This window comes from Calidris pugnax, unplaced genomic scaffold (assembly GCF_001431845.1).
Source record: "Calidris pugnax isolate Ruff unplaced genomic scaffold, ASM143184v1 scaffold124, whole genome shotgun sequence".
Lineage (NCBI taxonomy): Eukaryota > Metazoa > Chordata > Aves > Charadriiformes > Scolopacidae > Calidris > Calidris pugnax.
The window spans coordinates 122,291-137,651 of NW_015090914.1; the positions used below are offsets into that span (position 1 = coordinate 122,291).

Consider the following 15,361-nt stretch of genomic DNA (forward strand, 5'->3'; position numbering starts at 1 on the left):
GCCGGCTGGCAGGCGCCGCGCCCCGGCGCTCGGTCACGGCAGGGCGGCCGCAGCCTGTAAATGCCGCTATGTCGTTACCGAGCGGCTCCTGTCCCGGGCGAAGCCTCTCCCAGGCTGCTGGGACGGGGCTGCTCTTCCTCCGCTCTGGAAAGGCTGTCCTGCGGGGGAGTGTAAAAACTTGACTTAAACATCGGAGTGAAACAGAAGTGGGTTTATTCTTTAGCGTTTAAAGTAATGACATTTTCGTGTGTGCAGGGTAACAATCCCGCAGTGAGAATGCGAGTTATCTTTTTTTCTCTCATCTTAATGTTCTTTCAGCCCCTCTAAGTCCCTTCTGTTTCCATCCGGTAGAGGGCTAGTCTGCTTACCACAACCTTATTCTTGCTTTTTTTAAACTATGTAAAAATTGAGAGTATGGGATAAAGCTGATTGTAAGGCATCTTTTTTTTTTCTTTTTTTCCCCAGTCATAATTTAATTGGCCATTTTTTCTTACGTGTAGTTTCAGAAAATTATGATTCATTTGATTCTAGAAACTACTGTTTTTAAATTACAATAATGCACGTTAGGTATAATACAAGTGCAGAGTATCTCTGAAACTGACAGTGGCCAAAAAATGTGATGATTTCATGCATGTGTTGAAGCAAAATAAACTTTCTACCAGTTCAAATTTGGGTAGAAAGACTTTGACAAGCTAACTTTTTGCTGGCAAACTCTGTGCTGACAATGTCTACCTTTGTGTCGTTGGCATTTTGCTGGGTTAAGTATCCTTTGAGTATTGGAATCCAAAAGACTAAAATGGATATAAAGTCTATATCATGTGAAAGTTAAGCTATAGGCAGATAATTTGGTTAATTTTACAAACAGGTGATCAGTTGCCTGGGCTTGATGTAAGTTGAGCCCCTGGGAGACATGCATAGCCTCAATATTAGACCGTGGCTTCAAAACTGCTGACATTCAGCTATGTAGGATTTCTTAAATCACCGATTTGTTGAATAGGGGCAGTGTTTTTGGAAATGGATCTGCTGTAAAGCTTTATGTCGCTTGTTGAATTTTGTTTTAAGCCCTTTCGTAGGTACCAACTCTGGCTCTTCTCTAGGTCTTGAAGTTAAGTACACTTGTGTCACTTGGAGCGCTGTCCTGAGTGGCCGTGTGTGGGGAACTTTCCGTAGGGTGTGAACAGACCGAGCTGCAGAGCTGGTGTCAATAAGCAGCACCTCAATTGTCATGCCTTGTACACAACACTGTAACCCATTCAGTTCAGGATACGCAGTGCATGTGTTAAAGGGTTGCTCCTTGCTGAAAGAAATCTTCCTTGTGAATAAATTTGGTGAGTGCACATACGCACCCAACAGCATAACGTGTTGCAGTCTCTATTTGGCTGTTAAAATTAACATTGACGAATGACATGAAACCTAATACAAGAGCTTACAGTAAGCTACTCTGTGACCAGAGCAGATTGTATAACTCAGGAGTTGGCATGAATAGAAAGGCAGAAGCACAAAATGAGAGCAGATTTTTAGTTTTGCGTAGAACAGTTGTCTCGCACTATTGCTTATTCTTCACTTGCTCTCAAGTAACACTAGAGGAAAACTGGACTTAAATTTGATCTCAAAAGTAAATTAGGTTGGTCTGCTCACTCATATCTTGTTTGAAAACAGATTCTGTGAGAAGGTTTTGAGGCCTGTGAAATGTGCTGGAGTCTTGCAGAGAGTGGAGAATAGACTTTTGTTGTCTTGCTTTTAGTAATTCAGGTCCTTAAAATGTATTCCACTTACGGGGTATTCTATCACCATATACATTATCAGCTACTTTCTATCGAGACATTTTCAAACAAGATTTTCTAAACATTTAACATTTATTAGTTTTATGAGACTTTTGTTTGCACTCATTTTTGCTCTTTTTTTTCCTATACCTTCTGGTAGGGAGACCTCACTCACTGCAGCCTCTCTGCTCTATTCGTACCTTCTGGTTTGTAGTGTCTGTGATGAAAACTATTGGCCTAGGACTGATTAAATCCAGAGGTAAAATTTCTCAAATGTAACACATTCTGAGGAAGCCCTTGTAGGCCTCCCTGTTCTATATGAATGGTTAGCTAACTGGTGTCATCTGTCGCCTTGAGAATAGCTCTGCTTTGCCTTTCACAGGCTGAAGATGACATCAGTTGCTAACTGCTGATAGGGAGAAAAAAACCCCAACTGCTGCAATTCCAGTGTCTCTTGGACTAATACTTGTTGAATATGGCCACCTGACAAATAGGGATGAGGGAAAAGCAGAGATATTCAATGCTTTTTTTGCCTCAGTCTTTAATGACACTAATAGACCTCAGGCTGCCTGGCCTCCTGAGTCAGAGGACCATGACTGTGGGAGCAGTGATTTTCCATTTGTGGGCAGTGAAATTGTAAGGGATTAGTTGAATGTTCCTAACTCGATGACGTCTGATGGGATTTACCTCAGAGTATGAAGGACCTAGCAGGATCTAAAGCAGGACCCCTCTCAATCATGTTGGGAATCTGGAGAGGTCCCCGCTGACTGGAGGCTAGCCAACATTACTCTAATTTACATGAAGGGTATAAGGAAAGACCCAGGAAACTACAGACCTGTTAGTCTAACCTCAGTTCCTGGAAAAACGATGGAGAAGATCTTGCTGGGTGCTATTGAAAGACATTTTAAAGAACAATGCAATCATCAGGCACATTTAACATGGGTTCACAAAGGGAAAGTCCTGTTTAACTGATCTGATACCCTCTACGATAAGGTCACCCCCCTAGTGGATGAAGGGAAGGCAGTAGATGTAGTTTTTCTGGATTATAGCAAGGCTTTTTCTGCTGTCCCTCATAGCATCCCTTTGTACAAGTTGTCCAGCTGTGGGATGAACAGGTACATGGTGCACTTGCTGAAGATCTGTCTGAATGGCAGGACTCAAAGGGTTGCAGTGAATGGGACTACATCTGGCTGGTGACCAGTCACCAGCGCTGTTCCTCGGGGCTCAATTCAGGGCCAGTTCTGTTCAATTCTTTTATCTGTGATCTGGATGCAGGAGTCGAATGCGCAGTCAGTAAGTGTGCTGATGGTACAAAACTGGGAGGTGCTGTTGAGTCGAGGGATGAGGCCTTGCAGAGGGATCTAGATAGATTGGAGCAATCATCAACGGCATGAAATTGAACAAGAAGAAATGGCACGATCTGCAGCTGGGACAGAGTAATGCTGGACACCAGTCTAAATTGCAGAGGAGTGCCTGGAGAGCAGCCCTGCAGAAAGGGGTCGGGGGGTGCTGGTTGACAGGAGGCTCGACAGCAGTCAGCAGTGTGCCCTGGCAGCCAAGAGGGCAAACCACATCCTGGGGTGCATCAGACACAGCATCACCAGCCAGTCAGAGGCGATCATCCCACTGTATTTAGTGTTGGTGTGGCCTCACCTTGAATATTGTGTGCAGTTCTGGGCCACACCTAAAAAAAGGTGGGGCTTTATTCCATTAAAAGAGGATGTTAAGGTACTTGAGTGTGTCACAAGGAGGGCTCTAAAGCTGGGGAAGATGCTGGAAGGCATGTCCTCTGAGGAGTGGCTGAGGACTCAGGGTTTGTGTAGTTTGCAGAGAGGGAGGCTGAGGGGTCACCTCATTGCTCTCTCCAGCCTCCTGAGGAGGGGAAGCAGAGGGAGATGCTGATCTCTTTTCCCTGGTACCCAGTGCCAGGATGTGTGGCAGTGACTCAGAGCTGCGTCTGTCAGGGGAGGTTTGGACTTGACATAAGGAAACATTTCCTTACCAAGAAGGGGATATCTGTCCTGTCAGAGATTCAGCTGGTAAGGAGGGTGGGGGCTGTAGAACTATACCATGAAATAGAGTTCTTTTTCTACCTCAGGGATGCCATGAAGTCCAGTTCTAGCCAACTTAAGTTACACAATCTTTCTGTTCATTGCCCAAGATCCACTGACATGGCTGTAATTTGACAAGAAGTCTGATTTTAGCAGTGACAACTGTAGAACCAGTTGAGGGCAGAGTGAAGAGATACTTTCATACTTCTAAACAGTAGCAAAGTGGCGATGAACATTTGGAAACCGTTTCCTTTCTGTATGGTGAGGGCCAGATGCCATCTTCTTTAAATTACTTTGTCTTTAAATTACTACTTTAGGTGAGGGAGTAGGAGTAAAAGGAGAGCAGGCTATTGGCATGAGTAGATTGTTTTTCAAACCCTGGGAATACTTTTGGTGTGAAATTTTTCAGCAGGACATAGAGCTGTCATGGGGAATGGTCATTTGGTCCTAGGTGCAGTGTTTGACTTTGGAGTTGTATTTTCAGGTGGGAACATTGTGTCCACTTGCCTAGGCCTGTAATTATGCTTGATTTTGGAATAACCTTGTGTTTTGTGTGCTATTGGAGTTAATTCATTAGTATCCAAATTTCACAAAATACACCCATAGATTTAGGGTATAAAATGAGTGTAATTCTCTTAAAACCTGTCTTTTTTGGTAGTATCTTTTCAGTGGTCTGATGCTCTGTCAATCAAGTTATAGGACATGTTGTGAGAGAGGCGTTTTGTGATGCAGGATTTATGTGTGCAACTTCAGTGATGGTGCAGCAATAAAGAGTGGGAGTTCCTGTTACTTTTTTTTTGGCAACACTTTTCTCATTCTGTTCGTATTGAATGTACCTGATGAGAGATTTTGCTAATTAGTTTCTTTGTACATAAAAACTTGGTGATATTTTAATGTTCATTGCATTTCTACTGATATTTTGTATTTGAATTTTGAAGCATGAGGCTGGCAAATGATGGTTGGGTTGGCATGGCTTGTTGCAGCCTTACTTAGCATGAAATTGGGAAATTTCTTTGAACAGATGTTCAGTGCTGACAGGAACAACAAGCTGATATTGACATTCTAAAATTTGTCAGTTTCTTCTGCCCTTTTTCTGTCTTCAGATTCAATTTTATAAGTGGGTGTTTTTTTTCTTCTTTTGTCAGGTTTGTTGGGTTTTTTGTTGTTAATTCCTTAAAGGAATCAGATGGTATTCTGTATGTAAATGCTTGAATCCCTGTCACTTTGCAAAACTTTTAAAGTTTAAGTAACTGTACTATGTTGCTAAAGTATTAGGAGTCTTGAGTTTCAAATCTGAAGAGGACCATGGTCAGAAATATACAAAATAATTAATTTTATTGCATGCTCTTGTGGCTGACTCATGACATACTCTGCTCTGGAGACTTTGCAGTAAGGTAGAACTTGTCACAGACAAGTTCTGAAACCGGTGGTTTTCCTTAAAAGGAAGATTGAGGCCAGGCTTTACTGAGATGTTATAGTCAGTAATTGTTGAAGTAATGTATGATAGGGAATAATTAGTTCTGAACTTAATACTTGCTAAATATATGTGATCTCTGTGTAGGTCCCTTCCAAATCCCCTCCACCAACTGTCAACAGAAGCAGGATATCTTCATTCACTGATCAGAATGATGAAGGCACTTTAACACCAGACAAAGAGGTCAGTTGAGAACTGTTTTTCTGTATTTTTCAATTTTAACTTTAAGAAATAAAAAAATATATAACTTTGTGTCCTTGATTAACTTTTTTTTTTTTAAGTTATTCTGTAATCTCACTATTTTCTGTGCATTTACAGCTATGAATAACCTAATTTGTAGATTAAACACTGAAGTGTTTAATATTAGTAAAACAGACTTTTAGGCTGTAGTGGTTAACCCCCAGACTAGGAAACCTTTTAAGACCTTCCTCATGTCTTACAAATCTTAACCCAGAAATTAACTCAGTGAGGCAGTGGCACAGAAATTACATTCAGAGAGACTGATATGCCTCTCTTGGTTGAAAAGTTGAGGGAATCCAGTTAACTGCACAGGGAACTTGAGATGGATGAGTGCTTGAACTGGTGAATGTTTCTAACTGGACCAGTAAAAATTATCAAATTTAATCAGCATTACCCCAGAAAAAACAAACACACAAAAAACCCAAACAACAAACCAAACTGACTCTAAATTAAACCATTCTGCTATATCATTAAAATCACTATCAGGATGATGGGTAACCATGACTTGCGTAACAGAGCAAATAGAGGAGATAATCTGCACCCCTCTTTTTTCATGCTGAGTACTGTGGTATATTTTGAAGTGGCTTGATTAAAAAAGAAAAAACAAATGAACAAAAAAGTGTGCGTGAGAATAGGCCAGTGGAGTAAAACAGAGTTTTTGTGATTCTGTGAACTTTGTCAGAGGAAATATTGAGTTATTAGCCAGAAAATTCAGTTGCTGAGATTTGCTACAAAAATGATACGTTTTGTTGCAGTAGGGCAATCCACAGTAATTTTTAATGTTTTCTTCAGGGAATGATCAGTTATACCTGAAATTTGTCATAGATTCCATTATGAACGCTACTAGTGATTACAGCTTGGCAGTTTGCTTCCTGCAGCCATAATAGAAATGAAAGCAAGAATACCTCATGATTTTGGTTTGTATTTTGGAAATGCAGTATTGAGTTTTCTAATAAATATATATTTTCTCTACTTATATATAGTATGTATGTAATGACTTGTCTCTGTCCCTGGAGGGAGGTATTAACTGATACTCCAAAACCTCAGCAAGCAATGTCACCCAGGATAAGTTATTAAGTGTTTCAGTAAGAGAATTTGCTGGATTTTTGCTGGGTTTTTTTCCCAGGAAAAACAACCTGCATTTCTGTTCTTAATGCAGAGTATAGAAGTGACATATTTCTACATGAGAACTGCCTCTGTGGCCTAGAAGGAATGAGTTGGTGCTGAGAATTTATATCATCAGTGACCAGTGGAACATGAAATACTGAAATCATGAGACACAGTGATATTTCTCTGTGTGACCAATTCGCTCTTTTTTTGCCTGTCATTAATGTGGTGCTGCCTACACAAAAGAAGAAAATCTTCCTCTCTCTTTTCAGTGGGAAATAAAAGGAAAGATTAAGTGGTAACACTAGTCATCCCTTTTATTATACAAATACCAACTGCTTTTCTCCTCAAATAGTATAACTCACCCATTGAGTGAAAGGCAGAATACCTTTCCTTAACTTGTATTTATTTTTAGGATGTCTGCTTTTTAGTCCAGATCTGCAAAAGGTTTGTGAGCCTGAAGGCTCATCATCTTTTTCGGTTTGATTCAGCAATTGATTCAGTAAAAAATACCAGCTCTCTTTGCAATTTGAATAACACATTTAAAAAATAAATACATTTCCAAGTGTTGATGGGTGCTACTGATACGTCACGTCACCTGTATGTATCAATAGTTTCTGTGGTGTTTATCATTTCTATGGAGAGCTACATTTGGTTTTGTGCTGCTTTGTATGTTGCCCCTCAGCAGACTGTTTTTTGAGGCTGCTTTTCCACACAAATAGGAGAAGCAAAGGACGTGCCAAGTTATGTTGGAAGAACATTATGCTCTAAATACAGTGGTAACACTGGAATGATCAGAGAGGCAGAAGGAGAAATAAGATTAAGGATGGAAGCAAAGTACTGAAGTGACCTCAGATTTATAGTTATCCTTAGGTTTAGGGAGCAGCTATGACAATTTTACTTGTGAAACATGTCCTGTAATTAGAAATTCAGAAAGCAGTGAAGCTGCTAAGGGAATTGAAAATCTCTTCTTTTTTTGTAAGGACTGATTTTACTTCAAATTGAAAATTTTACTAAAATAAAGATAAATTTAAATGATCAAGACATGAAATCTCCTTTCTCCAAATATTTCTCATAAATGTTAACAGAGTGATTAAAAGCAAATGATCTTTGAAATTTGTTTGTTGGATTAGATTTTCATAAAATTTAGTTCAGCTGCAGTATTACTATGCTTAAAAAAGATGCAAAAGATGCAGAGATATTACATGCTATCTCTGAAAATATATGCCCTGATTATATGGGTGTGTTATGCCTTCTGGGGACATTTTTTTCAGTGTTCTCATTTGATAAGGAAAATGGTTTATGTATGGGTGGTTATGGCATTACAATGAGCTATAGTTGAACAACATTTAATACACTGAAAATATTTGGTTTTTGAAGAGTATTGTATGCTAAAATGTTCTTGCACTACATGAATAATTACTAACCCTTTTGTTACTGAAATCTAAGCAAAATTACAGTGTTTCATAGATCTCTTGTATATTCACTGTCCTGCCTCTGGGCTATTTAGTATGCCTGTATGTCTTAAATAGGTCATGGGTTTGGACTTCTAGTGCTGTAATATCAAAGTTGCAATTATTGCATGTGAGAACTTTGATTGAAACTCAGAATATTTTTACAATAAAAAAAATTTCAGAGTGAATTACAGTTGTAGATGACAGCATTAGTCTGATCAGAGAATTACAATAAAATGTACAGGTAAACGTTCTCGCTTTATATTCTGCAATGATAAGAATTTTTGTTTATTTTTCAAAATTCCAAAACATTCTCAGTTTAAAAAAACCCCAACTTGTATGCTCTTTTTCGTTCCCATTTTCTTCCTCAGATTCTATTTTAGTGGAGCTGTGGATCTCCAGAGGCAGTGCTACTTAGAAGCTCATGAATTTTTTTTGGTGTGTAAGGAAAAAGCAGAACTCTGTCTAGTTCTGTATTCTGTTCTATAAAATATGACTACAGTGCGAGGTAAACGCATGTATTGGCACTTCCATAGAACTTCAGACAATTTGCGTATCAAATGCTTTTTGAATTGGTTTTGGTATCATTTGAAACAGCCCTGGATGATTAAAACATGGTTACTTAGTGCTTCCAGTCTTTTCTGGGGAATAATAGTGTTTGGTTTTTGAAGTGTTGCTGTGTTGACTCTTGAACGGAATTTGAAGTGAAATACATCAGTCATACCCAGTATAGCTCCTAGAAGTTAAGAATTTTCATTCCGTTCTATAATATACTTATTTACAAGTCAGGCCCACCTGCAGAAGATAACAAAGCTAGTTCAGAGCCATCGAGTGAGAGCAAACAGCTGATAGTGTGCTGTGGGTGACGTACCAGTGAGTGAGGCAGATCCAAGTGTCACTCTAATCCTCGTGCGTGTTAAGGAAGCGACAGCAGAGCACAATATATATAGCTATTCTTAGAGCTAAGATAAACTAGCCAAGATATTTTCAGTCTCACTTAGGTCTCTATAATGACTGTGTTTTTAAATGAATTGAAAAGTTTTTCTAGCATGGGCTATTCATAAAGCTGGACAAGTAAAGCTGAAATAATATTCCTTCAGTACTTCTGTTAATGCTGCATCTTTTTTGTATTCATATACTTAACTTAAGGTACTTATAAATGGATGTTGCCATGGAAAGGTAGTAGTGATTCAGAAATGTCTGTATGTTTATCCTTTGTGACATGTACATTTAAAACTAAATTTTGGAGGCTGTATAACCTAGTTGGTATCTAAAGCCTGGATTTTTCAACTCCTGATGAATACACAAGCACGTTTAGATTGCTCATCAGAATGAAAAACGAACAAACAAACAAAAAATTGTATTTGACTTCTGTACTACCTCTTTCTTAAAATGCAGTTGTGCACTATTAGATTCCATGGCTTTTTTAATTGCAGAGAGAAACCTTGAATTTTCAGATTTTCAGTTTTTCCTATTCCCTGATCACAGTAGGGATGAGGCATAAAAGGTTATGTTGCAAATTGCACAAACCTTCTATAAATAAACATTTGTCTGTGGGGAATATCAGTTGAACATCTAAGCCTGATAGCTGGCACCCTCCAGCTCCTTCAACTAGATGAGCAAGTACCAGCTTGTCCTTAGACAAGCTCATAGCCTGATCCCTTTCCTTCTGCCTTACTGTGCTTGTATACAACATAGCAAAACTGTCCACAGGCCATTATAGAAGCTTTTAAGCATTAACATACTACAAATTTACATATACCACGATGCACTTAGCTAACAAAATGTATGCATTTTCAAATTTGCTTGATAACAGGTTAATCTGAAATTTGGAACCACTGATTCTGTGGTGGTTTTTTTTTCCTGAAAAGTAATAATGACTGCCTTTGGCAATCAAACATTAATATATGTGTGTAACATACATTGATTAACTACTGCCATCTCCAGAGCAATAAGACTTGGGTCAAACTCTAATCCCTGTTAGATTCTGGTTTTTGTTTCGCAGCATGTTAAGGAAGCCCTTTGATCTAAGGATCACGTGTACTTTGGCCTTTGCGCCCCATTCATCAGAACCTTAGCAAAGGAAGGTTTGAGCATGGTAATCCTTCAGAGGGAGGAGGAATAGTAAGAATAATATGAAGACATTTCATGCTGGAGTTCAGAAAGTCCATAAAGAACAAGTAAGGCTGCTTAATTTAGACCAAATTTGAGGGTTATAAAAACTGTTCAGAATTTTTGAAATACAAAGGTTATTTAAGAAATAATTTTCTGTATTGTTCTTCAGTTACACTGAAGGAAACATGGCGTCATCTAGAGTTAAATAGGAGTTAAATACTGTGACAAAAGATCAGCAATATCATAGCCTTAATTTGGTGTCTGAGATTAAGGTTTCTATGGGGTAGGAGGTTCATTTACCCTGGAATATGTTTGAAACAATGTTGGAAGATGTTAGTAGGGTTTCTGTAGCAAGCCTCAAGTGTGATTTGATGGTATTCAGAGGATTGTAGAAGGTTAGATGCAGGATTATTTACATCTTTGCACATTCTGTCCGTTTCCAGTATGCTTCAGCCCAGTGGTTTCCCTGTTTTTCTAGTTCTAGTGGTCATGTAACTGATATAGCACTAATGTGGTGCTGGCAATACATTAGAAAGTATAGCACCAAATATATTTAATGACTCTGAAGCTACTAAAATAATTCAGAGTGGGTTTTAGGCCAGGTCCTGAAGTGCAAGAAGACATCATGAAAATACCGATATCTGTTTAATTTTGACAGACTAGCAGGGTGTTTCTTGCCCTTTTTCCAGACATAGGTGAATCATTTTTAGTGACTCCCATCACCAAGTTAACTAGATGGCTCATTTTGAAGCCATACTGAATAGTTGATTAAAAAAATTAAAAAGTGCAGATAAAACATGTATACATTGGAAAGCATTGTCTAGTGTAATTTAGGACTCATTAGACAGCTCTGCCTGTAATTGAGCTGTAAAAATTTAGCAGGTAATGACCTGTTGGAGTAACAAAAATACGTGAGCAAGTGCTAAAATGTTTTCATTGTTGGGTACCCAACATCTGAGAAGGGAGAATGAACTCACTAAAGAAGATGCAGCCAGTTCTAAATGTGCTAAGGAAATACGATTCCTGGACCATGATGGGTATATTCTGTATTTGGCAGCCATTTGAAATGTTAAAATCTTGTCTTGGCTACTGGGTAGGAAATATTTTGTAACTTCTTTTTGATACAATGATTACTGTTCTGTCTCAGTATTGTTGTTTTCTGCCCTACTTTATTTGCAGGGTTGGCTCCTTCCCTTTTGTGCTTGCCTTTACGCATGCAGCTATGGGGTGAAGCCGAGATGATTCAGTGATGTTCTTGCATCAGGGTTCTGCATCTACTAACTCAACAGTATCGTTAACTGTATTCTACTGCTTGTACAAACTATTAGTTGTGATGGAGACCCTGGAGCTGAATGTCTGCAAGCTCCAGCAGTACTGCATCAATTTTTGTTCATAAGCTTTTTTCTTTCTTTTTCTCAAAACTGTAACACTTAGTAATGTGGATTGGCATATTTTAGGCTGTGGATAGTTTAGATCTTCTGATCTTGCTAAAAAGGAGTTAGATAGACTCGTTATCACTTGCCTACCAGATAGTTTGAGTGAATTTTAAAAATTAACTCTTTCCGTTGTTCAAAGCTCTTTGTCATCTTGCCCATAAGTTTTGGGGTTTGTAATTCATGTTTTGTGAAAGACTTACTGTCTAAGCCTCCTGTTAGCACTTGGCTGCACTGACATTGGCCATAGACTTCAAGGGATGATTGAAAATGTAACAATTTATGGATGCTTAACAGTCAGTATGCATGAACATACTGACAGCCCTTTTTTTATATTTTGGGTGAAATATAATAACTTGTTAGAGATTCAGTAGGAATTCTTTTTAATGCAAGTTGCTTGGTGTACTATATGATAGAATTAGGATTAAGGAAAATAATGCTATGGTAAAATGTCACAACTTAATATTTTGAGAAGCAAACATTAGCATACTGTTACCATGAAGAGATAATTTGAACTATCTATGATTCCTGAAGTTCTTGATGGTCAGGTTTCTAAAAGTGACTTATTTAAACTGAAGGTAATATATATTACGTACTGAAAATGTTTGTAGTCTTTTGGTTAATAATACGTGCCATAATCCATTCATGAGTGCTTTGCGAACTGTGTTTCATCATCTTAACTGGTCTTCTTTATAACATATAAAGTCGTTTTTATCTTAAGGATTTAATCATTTTGTTTGTGGTTGAGAATTTGCATGCTTCTAATTCAGAGGACGTCAGGCTTGCTTTTAGTTCTGCAGCTGTATGTTTGCACACTTGTGTATACGTAGTATTTGCCATTTCTTTTTCTGGCATATACCCTTTCAAGAGGTACACGTACAAAATGCATAGTATGGCTAAGGCTATGCACCTCTACAAACATCACTGCTTAGCTAAGATTCTCAGGAATTGTTAACATCTGTCAGCTTCCTTATTTTTGTTTTGCCTGAAAGCTCAGGTGACAAAAGAAACTTACCTGGGTTTTACACACTTGAATAAATATATAGCAGGAGCGTTAACACAGCTTACTCTTAGGAATTATACTTCTAACAGGCTGAGAGAGAGGGACTGGTGAGCTCTGACCAAACTCAGCATGGAATTGCAACCTCAGTGCATGTGCTGGGCAAGCGTGTCCAGGCTGGGGGAAAGAAGATTGGAAGCAGGAGAAATGAGACCGTCTCTTCTGTTAGCTTGTTTTTGTAGTACCTGAAAAGTGAGGAATTTCACGCAGTTTTCTTGTACCTAGCTAGTTCTTCGCGAATCAAGTAAACTATTGGAGCACTTGTCCCATGTCAGCTTTGGGAATGCCATGACAAGGGCAGCTGAATTATAGAAGTCGGAATTAATTGTCACTGTACTTTCCAGTTGGAGAAGTAAAAGTTGGGCATAGATTTTAGAATTAGTGCTCTGGAGATACCCTCTCTGTAAAGACAGTTCAAAATTTTTTAGTGGTTTGTTGTTTGAAAATCTATTACAGCATATTAACAGCATTAAATTGCATTACATTACATGTATATATCCATTTTGAATTCAAATTCCAGTCTCTTTCTCTTCATGTGTTTCATCTCTAGGAATTTAAATCTGATACTGACTTTGATACTCAGAGAGTCTTTATTAGTGGCACGGAGTCCAGTTGGAGGTCCATAACAAGTGGTGCTTCCCAGGGGTCAGTGCTGGGTCCAATCCTCTTCAATATTTTCATCAATGACCTGGATGAAGGGATGGAATGTACCCTCAGCAAGTTTGCTGATGACACAACACTGGGAGGGATGGCTGACACACCAGAAGGCTGTGCCACCATACAGGGAGACCTGGACAGGCTGGAGAGTTGAACCAGGAGGATAGACCTGATGAAATTCAACAAGGGCAAGTGCAGGGTGCTGCGCCTGGGGAGGAAAAAAAACCCCTGCACCAGTACAGGTTGGGGGCTGACCTGCTGGAGAGCAGCTTAGAGGAGAAAGACCTGGGAGTCCTGCTGGACAACAGGATGCCCATGAGCCAGCAATGTGCCCTGGTGGCCAAGAAGGCCAATGGCATCCTGGGGGGCATCAGGAAGAGTGTGACCAGCAGGTGGAAGGAGGTCATCCTGCCCCTCTGCTCTGCCCTGGGGAGGCCCCATCTGGGGTATTGTGTCCAGTTCTGGTCTCCCCAGTTCCAGAAGGACAGGGAACTGCTGGAGAGGGTGCAGCAAAGGGCTACTGAGATGATTAGGGGAGTAGAACATCTCTCTTATGAGGAAAGGCTGAGGGACTTGGGTCTTTCTAGCCTGGAGGAGAGAAGGCTGAGAGTGGATCTGATCAACACCTATAAATATTTCAAGGGTGGGTGTCAGGAGGATGGGGCCAGTCTTTTGCCTGGACACATTCCTGTGAAGCCTGCTCTGGGTAGACCTGGTTTGGCAGGGGGTTGGACTAGACGATCTCCAGAGGTCCCTTCCAACCCCATAGCATTCTGTGATTCTATCACTTGATAAAATATTTAATTCAAATTATAGTGCTTTTGCAAAATAGTCTGCTATTATGAAAATTATATTATAAAATATATTTAAAATATTATAAAATAGTCTGTAGTTAGAATTCTAGTGTATAAGAGCACTAGAAGATAAATTGTCAAAAGCATGCAGTTTATAAACTGAAATATTGACAGAATTTTTAGAATAACAAGCTTTTCACATACAAGGAAGAGCAGAGAAGACTCCGGGGTATATGGAAGTTTTTAAAACATACATTATCAGTGCCTAAAACATTATCTTTATCTTTGGCTAAACTAGGATTTTTTTGTTTGTGTTTCTTTACTTCTAAATGAGCCAAAATGTATTTTTGCTGTTCTGAAATGACCTAATGCATGTTTTCTGGTGATGTCCTGCCTTTATCAGTTTCTGTTGCCTCATAATCATGATGTTTTTACTAGTGTGGAAAAACTGAGTAAAATTGTGTAACGTTCTTGACTTTATTACTTGATTTATTTCCGTTTTCCTACTTTTTGCATTGAACGACAGCTTCTAGCCGGGATGATAGCAGAACCTGCTTTTCTCTCTGAATATACTATCTTTGCTTTGGATCCCACCAAGCAACCTAAGGCACAGAGTGACGGTGTGGTGAGTTCCTCCCACCCCTCTTAGTGCTGCCTTTAGCAGGGGAGGAGAGTACTGTACTAGAAGGCAAACCTAGTGTTGCTTGTGGCTTCTTCTCACAAAGGCATCTATCTTAACTACTCTCTTGCTAACCCTCACTAAATTTCATGGAAGTAGTACTTGATAGCTCCTGGCTGGTGTACTGTGTTATGGGAATTTATTGTAATGTAAGAACATAACACGTTTTTCTGTTCTACAGGTAACCATACTTTACACAACTTATAAATAATTGTTGCACAAGTTCATGTGTTTGTTGCTTAGAATTCACTAATGCCATTGAAAGGCTTCCTCTTAATTTTTATGTATGTCTGTATGTATTTCAAGATAAATGGATATAATAAACACTGAGGTTGTTTTTCACTAAAAATTACATGCTTTTTCCTGTGTGTAGTGAAAGCCTCACAATGTCATTTACTACTAATGGTAGCAGGAAATAAATTACCTCACATAGACACTGAAATTCAGCTACACTTAGCTGCCAGGGTTCCAACTGTTATTGTGAAGATAAATGGTCTTTTATTAATTAGATTTTATTTAAATGACAAGTCAGGG

At 39.0% G+C, this 15,361-nt stretch overlaps 1 protein-coding gene across 5 annotated transcripts in view; it reads left to right on the forward strand.

The window, feature by feature from the left end:
• Nucleotides 1-15,361, forward strand: part of GOLGA4 (golgin A4) — a 65,118-nt gene that overhangs the window by 282 nt on the left and 49,475 nt on the right. For 4 of the 5 annotated variants that reach the window (XM_014949482.1, XM_014949481.1, XM_014949479.1 and 1 more), the window contains exons 2-3: nt 5,376-5,471; nt 14,675-14,773. In XM_014949482.1, the coding sequence (XP_014804968.1) occupies nt 5,376-5,471; nt 14,675-14,773 (195 nt within the window). The remainder of the gene's footprint in view (nt 1-5,375; nt 5,472-14,674; nt 14,774-15,361) is intronic. The other variant, XM_014949483.1, reaches the window with a different exon arrangement.